Consider the following 18,153-nt stretch of genomic DNA (forward strand, 5'->3'; position numbering starts at 1 on the left):
AGGTCCCAATAAGATTATCAGCGACCCCAACTGGCCAGAAGTAGTCTGGAATACTACACCCTCATTCCCAGGTAAGCCTCATGGTAGAGCATCTCATTGAGTTTGAGGAATGAAACAGGACTGGATCTCCATCCAGCTAGTAAAGGATCACTCTATTACATTAGTGAAACAAACCACCAGGATTTCTTAGCCTTTTTCAGCACAATTTAGAGACGAAATGTCAAATGATGGTGGAAAAGGAATCAGTCCTCCTTGGTCCTTCTGTAGGTGCTGTAGGTCAGTGGCAAGTGAGGAATACTAGAGTCCTGATTGCCCCAACTGAGCATACTTAAGGGATCAGTTTCTGTCCTTACGGAGGCAAGGAAAGGTCAGAGGCTAAAGGTCCCACCACGCCAATGTTTATGAGGCATGGATCAATGATCTAACATTTTTGTTCATAAAAGAATCAAAGCTGCAGGCACAGCACCCTTCTCCTGGGACCAACTCCCTTCAAAAAAGAATGTGAGGAACTTCAAGTCGAATAGTTCTAAAACCTGCTGGATATTTGCAGTTGTGTAATAGATCATCAAAATGGGGCTGATAACTCCACAGAATTATCAGTTAAAGTATGGGCTAAACTAGCAATAATCAAGAAAAGAGAAACTAAGAGCCCTCATAGACTGAAACACAGTGACTTTCCTCAGACTCCTTAGTTCTGTAAGATAAAACTGAGAGGAATGATGTCCCAGAGTGTTGACAAGAAAAAAAGGAAGGAAGGAAGGAAGGAAGGAAGGAAGGAAGGAAGGAAGGAAGGAAGGAAGGAAGGAAGGAAGGAAGAAAGAAAGGAGAAAAGAAAAGAAGAAATGGTAGAGCAATCATCTACAATGACCGGAGCCTAAGAGTTTGGTGTGATGTCAAGAGAGGCAGGTGACTCACTAGCCATGTGGCACACGGGAGGCCCTACTGAAAACATTATATCCTAAGACAACTATCTGATGCCCCAAGCTGAATCATCTAAGGAGCAAATTTTAAGGCTTCCCAGAAAAAGAAAGAAAATGTTTACTAAAATAGTCCAGGGAAGAAATAAAACAATCCAAAATTAACAAAAATGTGAAAGAAGGCACTGAAGGTTAGTTTTAAAAACTCTTTAAATATATACATGTTTTCCTTTCTTCTACCAGCTTCTTTCTAAGACATAATATCACATAAAGTGGTAATTACAAGAAAGTATACTTGAGAAAAATATCAGTATTCAGAGTTATGAAATATATCATTAAAAACACCCAATTTTCAATAGAATTTATGAAACCAAGAGACTAAGAAGAAAGAGTGAACTTCATAGAACATTATGGGGCCCCAGATGTACATTAAAGAAGACTAAGATGTGAATTTAACAGATAAAGATTTCAACACAGCTAAAGGACACAATGTTTACAGAGGTAAAGGAGCACAGGGGGCAATGCTATACTATAATGAGAATAGAAATATTGTTAGAGAAATAACTAGGTGGAAATTCAGGTATGGAAAAGTACAATTAAAAAATTAAAATTTGCTTGGAGGACTCAAGAATAGATTTGAATGATGGAAGAAATATCAAATTCAAAATACACTGGTAGCCAGGCTGTGGTGGCGCATACCTTTAGCCCTAGCACTTGGGCTAGAGAGGCAGAGGCAGGCAAATCTCTGTGAGTTCGAATCCAGCCTGGTCTACAGAGCTAGTTCCAGGATAGCCAGAAAGAAAAGAAGGATAATACATTGGTAAATATTATGCATGCAAAGGACAATGAAAATGAACATGGGGTAGAGAAATGGTTCTGTAGAGAACCAGGGTTCTATTTCCAGCACCTATAGTGAGGTGCTGATAATATCCTGTAACTCCAGGCCCAGGAGATCTAATATCCCTTTCTGGCTTCCATGGTCACTTGAACATGTGTATACATACAGGCACACAAACAAAATAAATCACTAATTAATTTTCTTAAATTATGTTTCAGATAAATGGTATCTAGATAATAATTAATTGTCAGTCTTACCCAGCTGTGTACCCTGAGAGCTGTAATAGTGATAAACCTTTCAAGACATGCCCACTGATGCAATAGTGGCATAAACATCAGAGGAGAAAACAAGAACTTTCTGATTAGATTTTCGTACTGTTCGACAAGAGGAAACCCATACCTGGCACCATTTTTGAGTGTTATAGCCACGGAAGGGGAGAACTTACTACTACTATTTTGCTACATGGACTTGGCATTAAACCGATTCCTAATGTCTTATTGTTATGCCCATAGATTAACACATCTCTCAACTCTCATCAGAGAAGCTTCTATTTGCAGTAGAAGGTGAAAACACAGAAACCCAGCTAGCCAAGATGAAGAAAATAAAAGACTACTGAATGCTCAACCAAAACCATATAGCATATATACTGCACTCCCCTCTCCCAAGATTCAGGTATCTTTGTGGAAGAGGTGGAAAGAGTATAAGAGCAAGGGGCCATTGCGGACTACATGGCAGCAGTGTTTTCCAGACAGAGTAGGGCAGTTTCACACAAGAACTCATGGTGTTAATAACAGTGTGCATATCTATGAAAGACCCAGCTATACCAAATCCCAGTGCAGAGAAAGGAGTTGTATAGGATATCCCATTCCTAGCCATGGAGCTGTTGGGAATTTTCAACTATTGGGACATGAAGGAAGAGTTTTCTCTTGGACTGTAGATTCTAGTTAGTCAACCATGAGTTAATGTGTAGAAGACCACATAGCCAAGAATATTTGGAAAATGCAAATTTGTCTTGATGAGTAAACAAAAGGGTCAGGCCACAAAGCTAGGTGGATGGGGCAGGGTGCATTATGGAAGAGTTAAAACACATTGTATGAAATTAAAGAACTAATAAAATTATTTTTAAAGCAATAAAAAAATTAAATAATGAATAAAAATGTTCATTTTAATACGAAGGAAAGTAGTATAGAAGATTTAGAAAAAAGTAAGATGAGAGATATAAAATGCAAAAAAATAAGTGAACTAAATGAATGGCTTCCCCCTTGCTGAGACAAAACACCAAGATCAAAAGCAGCTTAGAGAAGAAAGAGTGTGTGTCAGCTTACTGCTTCAGAGACCTAAGAGTTCACACGACTAGGACATTTGACAATAAAAGGCAGGCATGGTAGCAGGAACAGGAAGCTGAGAAACCACATCTCAATTCCAAGCTGGAATAGTGAACTGGAAGAAGGAAGCAGTTATATACTGTTCCCATACAGCCTGCCTCCAGTGACATACTTCTTCCAGTAAGGCCATACCTCCTAAACCGTCCCCAAACAATGTTCCCAACTAGGGACCAGGTATTAGAATTTCAGAACCTATGGGGAGGGGGCATTCTCACTCAAGCTGCCCTAATGCTAAATAACTCAAATTGATTAGAGGCTCAAATGAAGAATTTACAAGTGTAAAAAACTCTTAGGAACAAAGAGGAAATGAATCCTCATGACTTTAAGTTAGGCTGATTCTCTTTGAAGAACAGTACACAAAAACCACAGTAATAGAAAAGTTGACTTCATCAATATTGAAAAGCAAATATTAGCATTCAGCTTTCCTCTCTCATTTTGGAAGGCCATTCTCCTTTTTATTGGCATAATTTATTCCTAAAATGTAAAGCTTTATACACACACGGCCTCTAAATTCAAATTGGATCACAAGAGTCTACCAATTTTATTAACTGTATTATGTCTAGTTCAATTTTTCTTCTTTATTAAATCAGTTTTAAGTAGCATTTATTAAAATTTTAACTACACTTAAATTTTCAGATTTGTTGGATTAAATGGTTTATACTGTCCTTATTATTTTTAATTCTTAGCTACATCACTAGCTATGAAATGTCAGCTTAACACATTTTTTTCAGTGAGTTAAAATGAATTTGCATAGTTTCTTATCCCCTACTATTCTAACTTATTTTCATTGATGATAATTTTGCACAGCTTAATTTCAGGCTTTACATTTATAGCATAGATCTTTTTTTATAGGAAAAAAGCAAGTTAATAAGGTTAGCCACCACCACCACCCTTTTTTTTATTGTAAGAGCTCAGGACCTCCAACATGTCCTGCATGTTCCTCTAACAATGAGATCCCCTGCCTCATGTGTGTGTCACTTACCTATGCAATATACCCCATCTCCTACTTTGGGCCATGTTTTCTAGTTCTTCTATCTTACAATCTTTTCTTAATAAGCACCTCTTGGGGACAGAATGATAGAGGACCCAAGTTCCATTCCCAGCACCCACATAGCTAAAGACTATCTGTAACTCCAAGATCTGATACCCTCAAACAGACATACATTCAGGCAAAACACCAATACAAATAAAAAATAAAAATTAAATAATTTTTTTAAAAAGGCTAAAGAATTAACCTCCTAGTAAATGCCTGTATTTGTTTGCTTAGCATTAAATGTTTTCTTTCTGAGATTTCAGAATGCAGGCATCCCCAGCTTTCTCCCCAGGACCCCAGCTCCACTCTCACTTTAGCACTTGTTTCCTTCACTCTGCTAAGTTGTTTAGGATTTGAAGAATAGGAAAACAACTATGGTCTACAGATCACAATCTTGGTGGCTTTTAGCTTTGACCTTATTCTTGATTCTACCCACTTGCCCATATATGCATCTTTAGGGGAGTAGTGGTCTTGTCAATCAAAAAGGAGAACAACTTCAGAAGGTAAAAAAAGAGTAGAAAGCAACCGAAATATCCTAAAAGGTGTATAATTTATATATTGTTATATATTTTACATATGGCATATAAAGCAATATCACACATCTTCTAGAATATGATAGATTGTATGTAAATAGCATATTAATACTAGATATGTTTTATTATTGTAATTTAACTTGGCTACTTCATTGTTTTTGATGGTTGTGTTCTAGTTCTCTTTCACTGTTTAGCTCTAGTTGTCCTTGAACTCACTACACAGACTAGGATGAACTCTAACTCACAGAGTTCTGCCTGCCTCTGCCTCCCTTGTGCTGGGGCAGGGGCATATCAGTCCAAGGCATAAAACCCATGGTCAAGTTCATCACAACAAACCTCTCATTCCTCGTACCAGCTTCTTTTACAGCTTGTCATGATAAAACACTCTCCAAAAGCAACTTCAGGTGGGGGTTGAATTTGGCTTACAGGTGATAATCCACCATTGCCAACGGAAGCCAGATCATTGAGGAACCCAGTTTAACTTCTGGCTCCCCATAGCTGGTTCTCACCCTGTTTCCTTTTACCACCCAGGATGACCAACAACACAGACCAAGTACCACCCACAGTACTTTGGGCCTTTCTCCCTTAATTAGCAATTAAGAAGGTGCCCTCAAAACACGCCCACATGCCAGTCTGATGGAGACAATTCCTCTTGAGGTTCCCCTTTCCTGGGTGTGCCAAGTTGACAACCAAGATTAGCTATCACACTCACTATGTTGAGTAAAATAGCAAATATATATGTATTAATCTGGAGAGAAATTATGTAAGTATTTTTCATTTTGCAAACAAGTTACAAATTCATGTTTGTAGTGAGAATGCTCACCTTGTGATATGTACACCTTTTCTGGATCCTGGGTTCTTTGTGTTTCTGACTTTTAGTCTACATTTGCAGAATGTGACAGAGCTGTAAGCATGAGATTGTGTTTCTCTTGTGGAAAGACAAGCCACTCAAAACAGGGCTAAGTCCATGTTTACATTTTGATCTTACCCTTGCTTCATGCCTTTGTCAAGCTGTCTATTCTGTTTTCCCTATGATATTCTCCCAGACAGAACCTTTCTCATCTGACTTTGAGAAACAATTAATATTGATCTTGGTGAATGGTCTCCCTTGATTTTTTGCTATAGAGAGATCTCAGTACAAATTCACGTATATTTTATTTTCTTACCAAATGGAAAAATATGTTCCATAGTCATTGTGTCCTGCTGGCCAAGCCTACTGTTTTGTAACTCACTGTCACATTGTTTTCATTTGGCTTCTTTGTCACCATATATCTGCCCCCAATATTTTATTCTTTATGCGAACTCCTTCCTTGGAGCTGAAGTTGGCAGTGGAGTTTGCCTAACTAATGGAGACCATATGCTCTGCAATTACATTTCCCCAACAACATTCAGATTTGTTAGCAAATATTGAGAAGACAAGTTGAGACTCTGGGGCCGAAAGCACAGTGAGGAGTTGGCACATCCTGACAGGTAAATAGGCAGTTGGCTCCTGGGAAGTAGGTCTGGTCGGGGCTGTTTTGGATTAAGGTACTGTCAGCTTTCTATTCTGTTGTTTTGATAAAACATTGACCAAAAGCAAGTTTGGTGAGGATAGGGCTTTCTTTTTCAGCTTACAGGTTAGTCCATCATTGAAGAAAGCCAAGGGAGGAGTATGGAAGTAGAAAGTAGTAAAACATTTAAGGCGCTGACCGCTGAGGAATGCTGCTCACTGGTTACTGGCTTGCTCCTCATGACTTACTCAGCTTGCTTTCTTAGATAATCCAGAAGCACCTGCCCAAAAGTGGAATTTCCCACAGGGGCTGGGTCCTCCCACATCAAGCACTGATCAAGAGAATATTTTACAGAAATGCCCACAGGCCAAGCTATTGTATGCAATTCTCAGTTGAGGTTCCTATTCCCAGATGATTCTAGTCTGTGTCAAGTTGATAAAGGTTAACTAGCATAGCTACCCAGAGATTTGGTTTTCAAAGTATCAATAACTTAAGATTATTCTTCAAATAACTAAGCATACCTTTTATGTCCTCTCAATGGCAGACTGCATTCTCTCCCTCAGATCAGTTTTTAATATGTGATCTGATAATTCATTAATTTTGTCCTTCCCCAGACGAGAGACGTAGAAGCATGCTATTACATACTGTTGCAGCTTTAGTAAAGGAGTATAAACACTGTTTGGCTAATGAATATGGGTACAACCTCTAAAGATATTATCAACAGGCTCTATACAGCGCATACATGGAATGTTCTTACAAGCTTCTTCTTTTCCAAGAAGTAAGGTCAGTCTTAGACCTTTCCATATCCTGGAAAGTCTTCAAATTCACAAGATCCTGAAGATCTGAAGCATGGACTCAAATCTCAGTGTTTGTTATTAGACTTTATTGACTTGGAAATGAAGTTTTATCTATGGCCCTAGGGTACAAGAAAGCCAACCCCTTCAGCAAGCTTCAACCACTGGGTTTCCATATGTTAAAGGCAGGAAAAGACTTTGTTTATATAGATAGCAAGGAAAGATAGCTGGGTTGAGAACAGATGGCCAAAATGATGGCCCATGCTTACATCTTAAGATTCTCTGGAACATAGCCCGAGTTTTTAGAGCTCTACACCCTGAACCTTTCTATAGCAGCATGTGACCTGCTAGTCCAATGTGATCCTTTAGGACTCTAAGAATTTGGTGGACACCTGATATGCAATGTCCTTCTTGCTTTTTTTGGTTGATGAATAAAGCTGTTTTGGCCAATAGCTCAGCAGAGAGAGAGAGAGAGAGAGAGAGAGAGAGAGAGAGAGAGAGAGAGAGAAGGCAGAGTCAAAGAGATGCCATGTAGCTGCCAAAGAAGACAGACACTGGAACCTTACCCAGTAAACCACAGTCTCGTGGTGATACACAGAATAATAAAAATGGGTTAATTTAAGATATAAGAGCTATCTAGGAAAATGCCTGAACTATAGGCCAAACAATGTTGTAACTAATATAGTTTCTGTGTGATTATTTGGGTCTGGGCAGCTGGGAAATGAAGAAGCAGTCTCTGATTACAGAGACCAGCAGTCATCCCTCCCCAGGACTGCACATGGCAGTGTTGGGCATTACCCTGACTCACCCTTGCAACTGTAGAGGCCAGTTATTGGCTTGCCACAATTTTACATTCATCTTCATAGGGGGTGGGAGGTTATATAAGAATGTTGACAGCCCTCCCCACACCCTCATGTGACAGTTACAAAGACACAAGAAACACTCCATATTTTAGAACACAAATACATAAATTTTTAATCTGCGAAAAATACAAAATGAAACCATGTACAAGTTATGTACAAACTTTTTTTACAAGACAAGAGAGTTATCACTGGTTGTCACAGATGACAGAGTTGGGTAGGTCATTTCAGAGCACCAGCATTGTTCTCTTCTCCAGTTCTTGTCTGGTCACATAATCCAATATAGCCACAGTCACCATGCCCCCAATCAGTATGTGAAAGACAGATGAAGAAACCACGCTCTTTTCCCTTAATGAACATGTAGGTTGACCTCTGTATGTATGTACCTCTGCATATGTGAACCACTAAATTGTTTATTTTCTTTGTCCCATGAAGAAATCCCAAATGAAGGTTTTGGTGTTCAGTGGGGGAATAGTCTCTTTCCAGCATCTGCATGGTGGGACATGAGCCAGACACTTTAGGCAGGATATGATTGTACCACCTGGGAATGGAACGTTCTTAATTAGGATTTCCAGGCAGATCTGGGTTTATGTTTGAAATGTTGCAGTTCTGTCTGAACAAATGAGTACATAGCGGAAGGAAGAGAAGAACCGAGTTTTGGGGTGGGAAAGGCTCTGGTTTAGTGTAGACTTGTGGCTTGATTCGTCTCGTTGTAGGGGCTCCATTCCCTAATGACTAACTCCTCAAACTGACCCTGGATCCCAAGGGCAGAAAGCTCTGGGTTGCTTTGGCAGGCACATGTGATGTGTATGTATATTTCCACCTAAGACTCTAAACAAAAGGACTGGTACTGTATCCTAAAACAGGCCCTGGAGAGCGTGGGGGAGGGTAGCTTTGGAGAAGAAACACAGAAGTTACTTAGGGGATAAGCAAGGGGAAAATCTTTTCAATGTAACATTCTACCTAGAAATAAGATCAGTTTTCATCTGGGCAAAGAGCTCTGCAGTACACCCTGGTCCAGAAAAGCCATCAGAGCAAGATGACCTTAGCATTTTGTGTATTAAACCTGTTGCAACTAGAGGGGTCTGGGTGTTCTATGCATGAGGGATGAAGAGCAATGGGATGCCATGAACTGATGAAAGGAGAGATGAACTCATGACCCCTCTTGTTGTGGACACTTCAGAAGGCTTGCTGTGGCCTAGATGCCCTGTATATCCTCCATTCCTATGGCGTACAACGTGACATAGAGTGGCCTGGTAGTTTCCCACTCAATATAGTTTGCAGGGCAAGCACAGGAGAAAAAGACAAGGGGGAAAATGATCCTTTCAGTCTGCCTTATTACTTCTGAGTCACCATTTCAGATACCCTTCATCTCAACCCTCATGGATGCCTCTTTCTATCTTTAAATACCTTTCTGTTTCCCATTCTCCAAACACTGAATGGATCTGTCTTAATTACACTTACTTGATTTGTTCATTTGAGCCCCTGAAAACTTGGTTATAACCCCAGAGAGATCTACTCACCCATCATCTAAACCTATGCTTTGTTCTTTATTGAACTTAACCATACTCCTCCCTTTATAAGTACCTGGTGTGTGTGTGTGACAGGGAGGGACTTCCATAGGGCCAGGGCCTCCCAAAGCATCTTCTCAACTTTGCCTGCCTTCTCAGCCCAGGACAACTTCCTGGTGGGGAAGGAGCTCTCTCCTGCCTTGTATCAAGAAGAAAGAAGTCCATTTCTTTCATGAAGTCATGCCTGAGTTCATGTCACATTCTTATCACCTCCTCGTCTTTTCTGTCCCTCAGCATTGCCCTGTCCTTGAGGTCTGCAGTACTTTCCTTTACAAAGAATCTGTCACTCGTACCCAGCCATAGAGGCTAATTCAGACTTCCAAAGCTGTTACAATCTATGATATATATTTGCCATGCATATTGTATTTACTGAAAAAAGTTTTTAACAGATGCTGTTATTCATGGCATGTCTTCTGTTACCAAGAAGAGACACAAGTTGTCCAGCAACAAATGCACAGGGACTCCTTAGTAAACTAATGAAATCACTGATCCATCCATATTTCTGGATGAGTTGTGATGTTGCCCCTCATCTTACCTGACTCTGAAACCCAATCTATTCCCCAAACCTGACTTAACACTTCAAACCATAACACTGTCTGTTCCTTCTACAACTATTGGAAGAATGGTATATACACACTTAATCTTTCTCTACTGGCTCTTTAGGGTTTCCTTTTAACCGTACTACAAGTAAGCTTGTGACATACTCCTTCCCCCAGCCTAAACCGTTCCTCTAACAAGCACATACTGGCGCTGTTTACTAGGTCCAAGTTACTGAATTACCTGACAAATGCTTTAATAATGTTGGAAGTTGGAAGTCCTGCATTCTTGATTGTCCTATGATTTGTTGGCAGTCTACCAGATGTTCTTATTATATAATGTCTATAAAATGGTATAGCCAGCAGGTTTCTTTAAAACAATCTGAAAATCTGTTCCTTCCCTTTTATCTATGTGGTGGATCTACTACTGATATTCTAGCAATTGGCTACCGCAGGGATGGTGCATGCCTGGCAGGGAGAAAATGTATGAAGGAGGGTGCTCTGCTTGATGAGCTGTTGTTGAGTGCACCCCATAGGACTTCACAGCGCTGAGAGAATGTTCAGCTGGACAGTCTACATTTCTGGGATACCTTCCAAAAAGAACCAAACATCTCAAAAACTTCAGCCCCAAAAGGGCGCCATCATTCCTGCCCATCACTTTATTCAGACCTTTCAATGATGCTCTCTGACTTTTTAAATCAATTCTCCACTTAATTTTTTTATTTTATGTTAATTGGTGTTTTTCATGCATGTGTGTCTGTGTGAGGGTGTCAAAAGCCCTGGAACTGGAGTTATAGACAGGTGTGAGCCACCCTGTGGGTGATGGGAATTGAACCCAGGTCCTTTGGAAGAGCAGCCAGTATTCTTAACCACTGAGTCATGCTTCCAGTCCCAAACTCTACTTGAATGTGGCTCTTTAACTACCTACTTTCTATCTTCTTCCATGAAGTCTTGTCCTAGTTTTTCTCCACTTGTGGACACAGACTTACTAACAATGGTAAGTTTCTCACATATCAAAATCACTTTGGTTATCATTATAACCCCTTAAGTTTCTTCTCACTGGAAAATTCTCAGGATCCCTGTGCTTTCAGTCAAACCATGCATTCCCTATTGGACAGCCTCTTCAGCCCATCTAAGAGTGGGTTTATTTTCCCCATATCTGGTTAAGGGAACCTATTCTTCCCAATCCTAGGCATTGTCTCTTGCCTGGTTTCTTAAAGTTTCACATCTATCTCCTTTTGTTCTCTCTTTTTCATTGACACCCTGAGTTACCCTCTTTTCGGCCCATTTTCATGCTCAAAACCACAGTTTAAAAGGAATAGTCTAGAACAGAGAGTCTAATTAAGAATCATTTCTGCCTCAAGCCATGTGAGACTGGAATATTGAGGAGTTCCTAAGTACTGTAGGGCTAAAGGCCTTTGACCACCTAGGTCCCTTTCTTAATATTTTTTTTCAAATCACTCTTATCATTGGTATTAGAATATAAAATTTAATATGTCCTCTGCATTGCCTTATTTTAATGATAATCTTGGAATAATTAATATCTAGTAACACATGGACAACAACCAGTTAGGATAAATTTGGCTTAAACAACCTCACTTTTCAACTAGAATATCTACATTTCTATGATTCTCCTTCCAGAAACAACTGAACATCTCAAAATCTTCAATCCCCAAAGGGCACAGTCACTGTCCATCACTTTGTTCAGAACTTTCAGCAACTCTGAATTTCTATTTATTTGTTCCTTAAACAAATAAATCCAAAGGGGTCATCATTTTATCAAGTAACCATGGTATTTAAGTGAGAAATTATTCTGTTTCATAAAGAAAACACCCGTTAAGAACATGGGATAGGCAGCAGAGGCAGAAAAGAAAAGTTCAAAGTGATTTCTCAGTTCCTCTAAGTTTCATAAATGATGGCTCAAGCCTTTAGTAGTAAGGGCGACTGTGTCAGTGATTTTACCACTGTCCCAAAGGCAGAAAATATAAATAAAATAAAAAATGAGAAGATGTGGAGCTGGAACTCAATGTTCAATGAATTTGTGTGATCTCTTGGTAGTCAAGATTATGCCTAGTCAATTAACTACACTGTTTTTCTTTGAGCTAAAGGAAAATTAATGGGAAAAAATAGCAGGAGAGTAGGGGTGTCCAAACTCTCTCTACATGCTGTTGGAGATATGGGCTAGAGATGAAGAGACTAGTCAAAACTGTGCTGCACCAAGAGGCAGGGAAGGAGGGAGTGAGGTTGCAAAGAGAAACCCAGAACCAACAAAACCAGCTCATCAATGATGGAGGTGGATGTTATTGCATGATAGAGGTGAATGTGATGTTATGATGGAGGTGGATGTCACGGGATGAGGGGGGGTGGGTGTCATGGGATGATGGAAGTGAGTGTGATGGTATGATGGGGGTGGATGTGATGGAATTGGTGGAGCTGGATGTCATGGGATAATGGAGGTGGATGTCATGGGATAATGAGAGTGAGTGTAATGGTATGATGGGGTGGATGTCATGGGATGACGGAGGTAGATGTGATGTTATGATGGAGGTGGATGTGATGGTATGATGGAGGTGGATGTGATGTTATGATGGAGGTGGATGTGATGGTATGATGGAGGTGGATGTGATGGTATGATGGAGGTGGATGTGATGTTATGATGGAGGTGGATATCATCAGATGATGGAGGTGGATGTGATGGTATGATGGAGGTGGATGTGATGGGATGATGGAGGTGGATGTCATGGGATGATGGAGGTGGATGTCATGGGATGACAGAAGTGATATGACAGAGGTGAATCTGATTGTATGAAGGAGGTGAATGTGACTGTAAACATTTGCATCTCAACTCTGAGAGCTTCCAAGCTGAAAAGCACAAACATGAACCTGACTGTTCTATGTCCAGAGCAGACAGGGATATTGGGTTTAGCACAGAAAGCCTACATGGGCCACAAGGCCAGAAGAGCCATGATTGCAGCTCTGGGAAGACTGTCTACAAGGGCTTGGCTGAGGCAATGTAACTACTGTCTTAATTGGTTTGAAAGGGACCTTAGCCAGCTCAAGGCATAGCTGTCAGTGATTTAAGTCACTGAGACTTGGAGGATTTAAAGAACATTTTCATAGTTAATTGTGTCTGAATGCTCTTGAACCTTCCAATCAGGCACAGTTGGGGGCACTTTTTGTTTTCCATTCAAAGTACCCCTAATTTTATACACTTTCTCATCCTCCACTTCAACTCAATAGACACCACTCTAATTCCTTGATTAAAATCTGCCATCACCTAAGAAACAAGCAAACAAACCAAAACAAAGTGTACCTTGTAGAAGGAAGGCCAGGTTACTTAGTCCCAATCAGTCTTAAACATTATCCACTTTAAGTGAATACATTCCATCTGCTTTGGAGAGGATATTTTAAAATACAGTTGATTAGACAAAAGCATATTGCCTGCATGAGAAAGACGGTGAGGGCAACGATGGACTCATACATGTGTAGTTTCTGTTTTACAAATGGCCTGATTCCCAAAGCACTCAAGCATCATGAATTTGCTAAGCTATCTTTTCTGAAACCCTAAAAAAGGGACTAGAGATCAGAGCCTTCTAATGTGGAATATGCCAGAGAAGACTGCCATTGCCTAAGGGGAATATGGTTAGAAAGACAGATTTTTTTTTTATTGTTTTGTTTGTTTGCTTGTTTTTTTACCTTCAGAGGACTCAGAACTCAACAAATAGAAACAAATTGGGATCTTTGGGAAATGCCTTGAACCTTCCAGTTATTTTTAATAAATGATATTTCTATTTCAATTGATCGGCCTTGAGTTTTTGACAAAGGTGCCACCACCAGGTCATTTTCTGCAACACCTTAGAATAATACTTGATTTAATTTTCATTTATTGCTCTATCTTAGAAGAAAATAGAACTCTGTTATCGTGAGTTTTGAAAGTTGTTTGGTGAACTGAATGAGTTCTTAGTTGTAGGATACTACCATTGTAGCCATTGTAGTTTAAGGGTAAGTTTAGATTTAAATCTCTAGCTATCATGGGAAATGAGATAGGGGTTATGCTTCTGCATAGTGCTGAGATTGCTATTCTTCTAATGGAAGATTATTTAGATAAACAACATGGTTGCCTTAGAAGATCAAAGAACTAAGACAAATTCAGAGGTGGTTAGTAGGAATAAGTGTGAAGAAGAGCCTACTGTGGTTCAGGAAGGAAAGAAGAGCGTGATTGACAGGAAAGTACTTAGGTAACCCCAATGCAAAATCATGATGTGTAAGGAAGTCTTAGCTTTCAGGAATGTTGTCATTATCCTAGCAGTGGATTCTTCTCACCAGGACATTTGAGTTCTGTTGGAAACCAAGAAATGTTTAAAAGCCTGAATAGAGACCGCTGACATCATTTTAGCCTGAGTAGACTAGTGATTGATTATAAATATTTTTGTGTTAACAATCCAATTGGACACACATTATATTCACAAAACTTTTATAGAACTAATTCTACAAGATGTGACAACAGAGTAACCACAGTCCGACAAGTCACTGCAGGACAATGCCTACGAGGAGGAAGCACAACTACATTGGCTCTGCAGGGAGTGGACAGAGGTGGAAGCTCATTTTGCCTACATTGGTAATTGGAGTCCTTAGTGGACATATATTTTCATGGTGATTGCATTGCTTTGCTCTGATCTGATTTGTACTATCATAACTAGGTACCACAGAGCCATGGTCATCTAAAACATTAATGGAGAAGGTGTCATGGGACTTTGGGGGCTATTTTGGTTAGATTGAGAAAGTTTCCACATTTTACATTTTTAAGAAAATAAAAATCACAGTCACGCCCATGCTTTTCCAGAGACCCCGATGATCATATCAGAGGTTGGTCACCAAGAAGTTGAAAGACTTTCTGAGTCATTGGAACAAAACAGTTGTTGAGTGACTATACACTGGGCATGCAACAGCAGAGATGAGACATCACAATTGCATCTGATGGCTAGAAAATCTTTTGACCACAGGTTGAAGTGGCTGATACATTTGATTTCATTGCTGGTAATTTTCAAAGGCCTTTTTCTAACAGTCTACTGTAATTAGCATGACTTACTTTCCTTTCGGTTGGTATTAGTTTCATAAATATTTTTAGCGAGTTTGAATGTTTTGTCCCAGCAATTCAACCAAGGAAAGCCAGCAAATGCAAATCTGAGCCAAAGACATCTCCTTGACAATGGACATTGTCTGCTGTCTAAATAAATACTGCATGCTAAACATGAGTACTTCTTAGATCCCAGCGTTTGGTAAAACTACTCAGTGATGTTCACAAACTTCCAGGCTAATAGCTCTGAATGGGGAAAAGAATTCACCAGATCCTCCCACAGTTGACAGAACTTGCTGGGGTGATTTAGAAGTATGAAATGAGGAGCATACCAGCTTGGAGGAGGCCCCACCATGAGAACAACAAACAAGCCTGCTCGTGGTGCACAACTTCCGCATTCTAGATGTGCCTGCATATTTTGAGCTGGCTGCTTAAACCTGATCTGGCAACTGCAGAAAAGCTGCAAAAAGCTCTTTCTTTTAAATATATGAACAAAGGCTATGAAATGCTGCATGAAAACTGAAACTACAGAGATCTGACTTTCAATTGTGAGGATAAGTAAGTTTGATTTGCTAAGAGCTGGTGTTAAAACAGATCTAAACACGCACCCATCTGGGGAGAGGCAAATATTCACCTCTGCTCTTGGGACTTACTTTTAATTTACTGAAATATGTGTGTAGATTGTTGACTACCTTAAATTCTTTTAGTAATCCTTTTTCCTTAATTACAAATTGGGGTGGTGACCATCATTCTCCTCAAAGAAAAAGAGAGAAAGGAGAGAAATACACATTAAGGAATCTGGCCACTTACTCATTTTGATTTAACATTGCTGTGATGTATGGGAAGATAATCCGGCGATGAAAAAAAAGAAAAGAAAAAAATATATTTTCTTTCTAATAAATAAAAATAATTTAAAACCCTAGAAGCTATACATGACTATTTTAGTATGTTCATTTATAAATGAAATCATTTTTTTTCCAAAATACATGGAAGCAATATTCAAGGCAAAGAGAAAGATCTGTCTACTTTATTTTCTTGCAATTCTTGCTTACTCTAGTGTTCCCACCAGTGATTCGGCATGGAAGAGGACGAGAAGTCACATCACCATTAGGAAGTTTGTCAGGCTTTAAAAAAATAGTTCTGGTCTCCTGGGAGTCAACATTCATCTTCAACTTCTCTGATTGGAGGGATCAAGCTGCTTGTGGATTTATATTGGTTGATCTGGTTAGCCATGTGGGTACTCATGGGCTTGATTTGAATGTTTCTGGGATAGGCATTATCCGGTTCATCTGTAAACCATTTCTTTTCTGCTAAAGGGCAAAATGAATAGAGAACAAGAAGGAAAAATGAGAAGCTTAATTAGTCCTAGGTTAAGTTTTTGGAAAGTTCATTGAAAATGCATAAAGGAAATCAATAGAAGCTGACAGTGAGTAATTGCTAAGACAGTGCAGTGGACAGAAGCCCCCAGAACCTGAACCATGCCTCTCTTTCCTGTAGCAAGTAAAGAACAAAGTGAATCTGCTATTGAGCCTGGGAGACTCTAGGAGTTGGCCAACCTCGAGACTAAGCTGGAGTGGACATATACGGTCCCTACTGTGGAACAAACGCTTCGGACGCTTTCCTGGTTTCACCTCTACCCAGCCTTTTCCTGTCTTTGTTCTGACATGTAGATTCAAAGGCAGATGTCAACTGTACCACTTCTGTCCTGCCTGCATCCCTCCAGTGGTCTGGTGGAGGAGGTGTCCTAAAGAAATCCCCTAGGATTTGTTAGCCAATGAGAGTAAAAATCAGAATAGAAAACCGTTCTAAAAGAGTATTTTGAAAAGGTTTTTACTTAAAGAAAGATAAGTCGGTGGATATGAAGTCATGGAAAGAGTTGCAGGTGGCAGTGTCTCCACTGACTATAATAACCCAAGTTGTTGGCAGAGAGCTCGTGGGGCCTTGCCACTTTCCTTCCATCCCACACAGGAAAGGCTGAGAGAGACTGCTGAGTCAGGTCAGGGCGGGGTGGGGTGGGCTGGGAGGGCAGCTCTGCAGCGGAGCAGCCTCTTAGCTGGCTGGGCTATTTTACAGGGTTCACGTCTATCTACGCCCCTTTCTAGGATTGAAATTTTCTGAAAAGTTGGCCATGTGTACGGACGGGAAGGGACTGAGAAGCGGAATATCTAGCTTGGGGGTCTGTAGACTTTATTACAGTGACAGAAGGAAGGGGGGGGGAAAGGAAACCAGTTTGCCAACGCTGTCACTGCTCTAGAGACAATGGTCCCTCTGGCTTCTGTTTTTATTGCTTATGGAAAAAGTTACATCTGCCTTGTGTCTGGTTGTGAACCTACCTGTGAAAATGATTGCCCAGCTAGCTCGGTGTGTGTGTGTGTGTGTGTGTGGGTGTGTGTGTGGGTGTGTGTGTGGTGTTAGCTTATAAATGAAGCATCTGTGATTAGCTCATGACCACTCTTCTTGGTCGATATTCCCACCATTTTCAGTGCTCTTGTTCCTCAATGTGGCTGCCTCTGGGGCTAGGGTATGATTGGGAAAAGCCCAAAGGAAGCTTGGCAGCTCAGCTCCGCCCTCAGGACACTTGCTACCTCTTGTGTGGTTTTCCCCATGATCCTTCCTGCTCCGGTTCTCCTACCTATTCTAATTATGTTCCCTTTGATTTGAACAGATTGGACGATAGGAACTCATAATGTTCCATCCTCACGGCGAAGCTAACTGATTAAGTGCTTTAAATTATCCTCCCTGACAGAATGATAAAGTTACAATCTGCTCTGAGATGATCTACAGCTTGCCAGCCTCCTACAGCTTCTTTCTACATTCATTTATCTTTTTGTCAAGAGGAGGGTTTTTTTTTTCCCTAAGCTTCAATTCCATAGATCTTTTAAAGTCATCAGCACATCTGAATTATTAATGAGGTTTTAGAGGCAAGACTCCTGATGGGCTGGTTAAAAAAGGTTGTATAGAAATCTGGGACTGTGTACACATCAAAATAATTTCAGCTCCATTTAAAAAACCATTTAGTTCAAGTGTGACATAGATGAACCATTATGCATTTGTGGAAACCAATTTCTTGTGATCTACGATTAAACTAACCTTTCAGAGAAGAGTAAAGTGTGATGGTT

General features: G+C 40.1%; 1 protein-coding gene across 15 annotated transcripts in view; it reads right to left on the reverse strand.

Annotated features, from left to right (window-relative positions):
- Nucleotides 1-7,939: 7,939 nt before the first annotated feature.
- Nucleotides 7,940-18,153, reverse strand: part of Kcnma1 (potassium calcium-activated channel subfamily M alpha 1) — a 720,864-nt gene continuing 710,650 nt past the window's right edge. For 8 of the 15 annotated variants that reach the window (XM_085698388.2, XM_085698392.2, XM_085698390.2 and 5 more), the window contains one exon: nt 7,940-16,341. In XM_085698388.2, coding sequence (XP_085554514.2) covers nt 16,190-16,341 — 152 coding nt within the window. In that variant the 3' untranslated portion in view covers nt 7,940-16,189. Of the gene's footprint in view, nt 16,345-18,153 lie in introns of all 15 variants that reach the window. The other 7 variants (XM_085698387.2, XM_085698389.2, XM_085698391.2 and 4 more) reach the window with 1 other exon arrangement.

The sequence above is a fragment of the Myodes glareolus genome, chromosome 12, assembly GCF_982192425.1.
Source record: "Myodes glareolus chromosome 12, mMyoGla1.1, whole genome shotgun sequence".
Lineage (NCBI taxonomy): Eukaryota > Metazoa > Chordata > Mammalia > Rodentia > Cricetidae > Myodes > Myodes glareolus.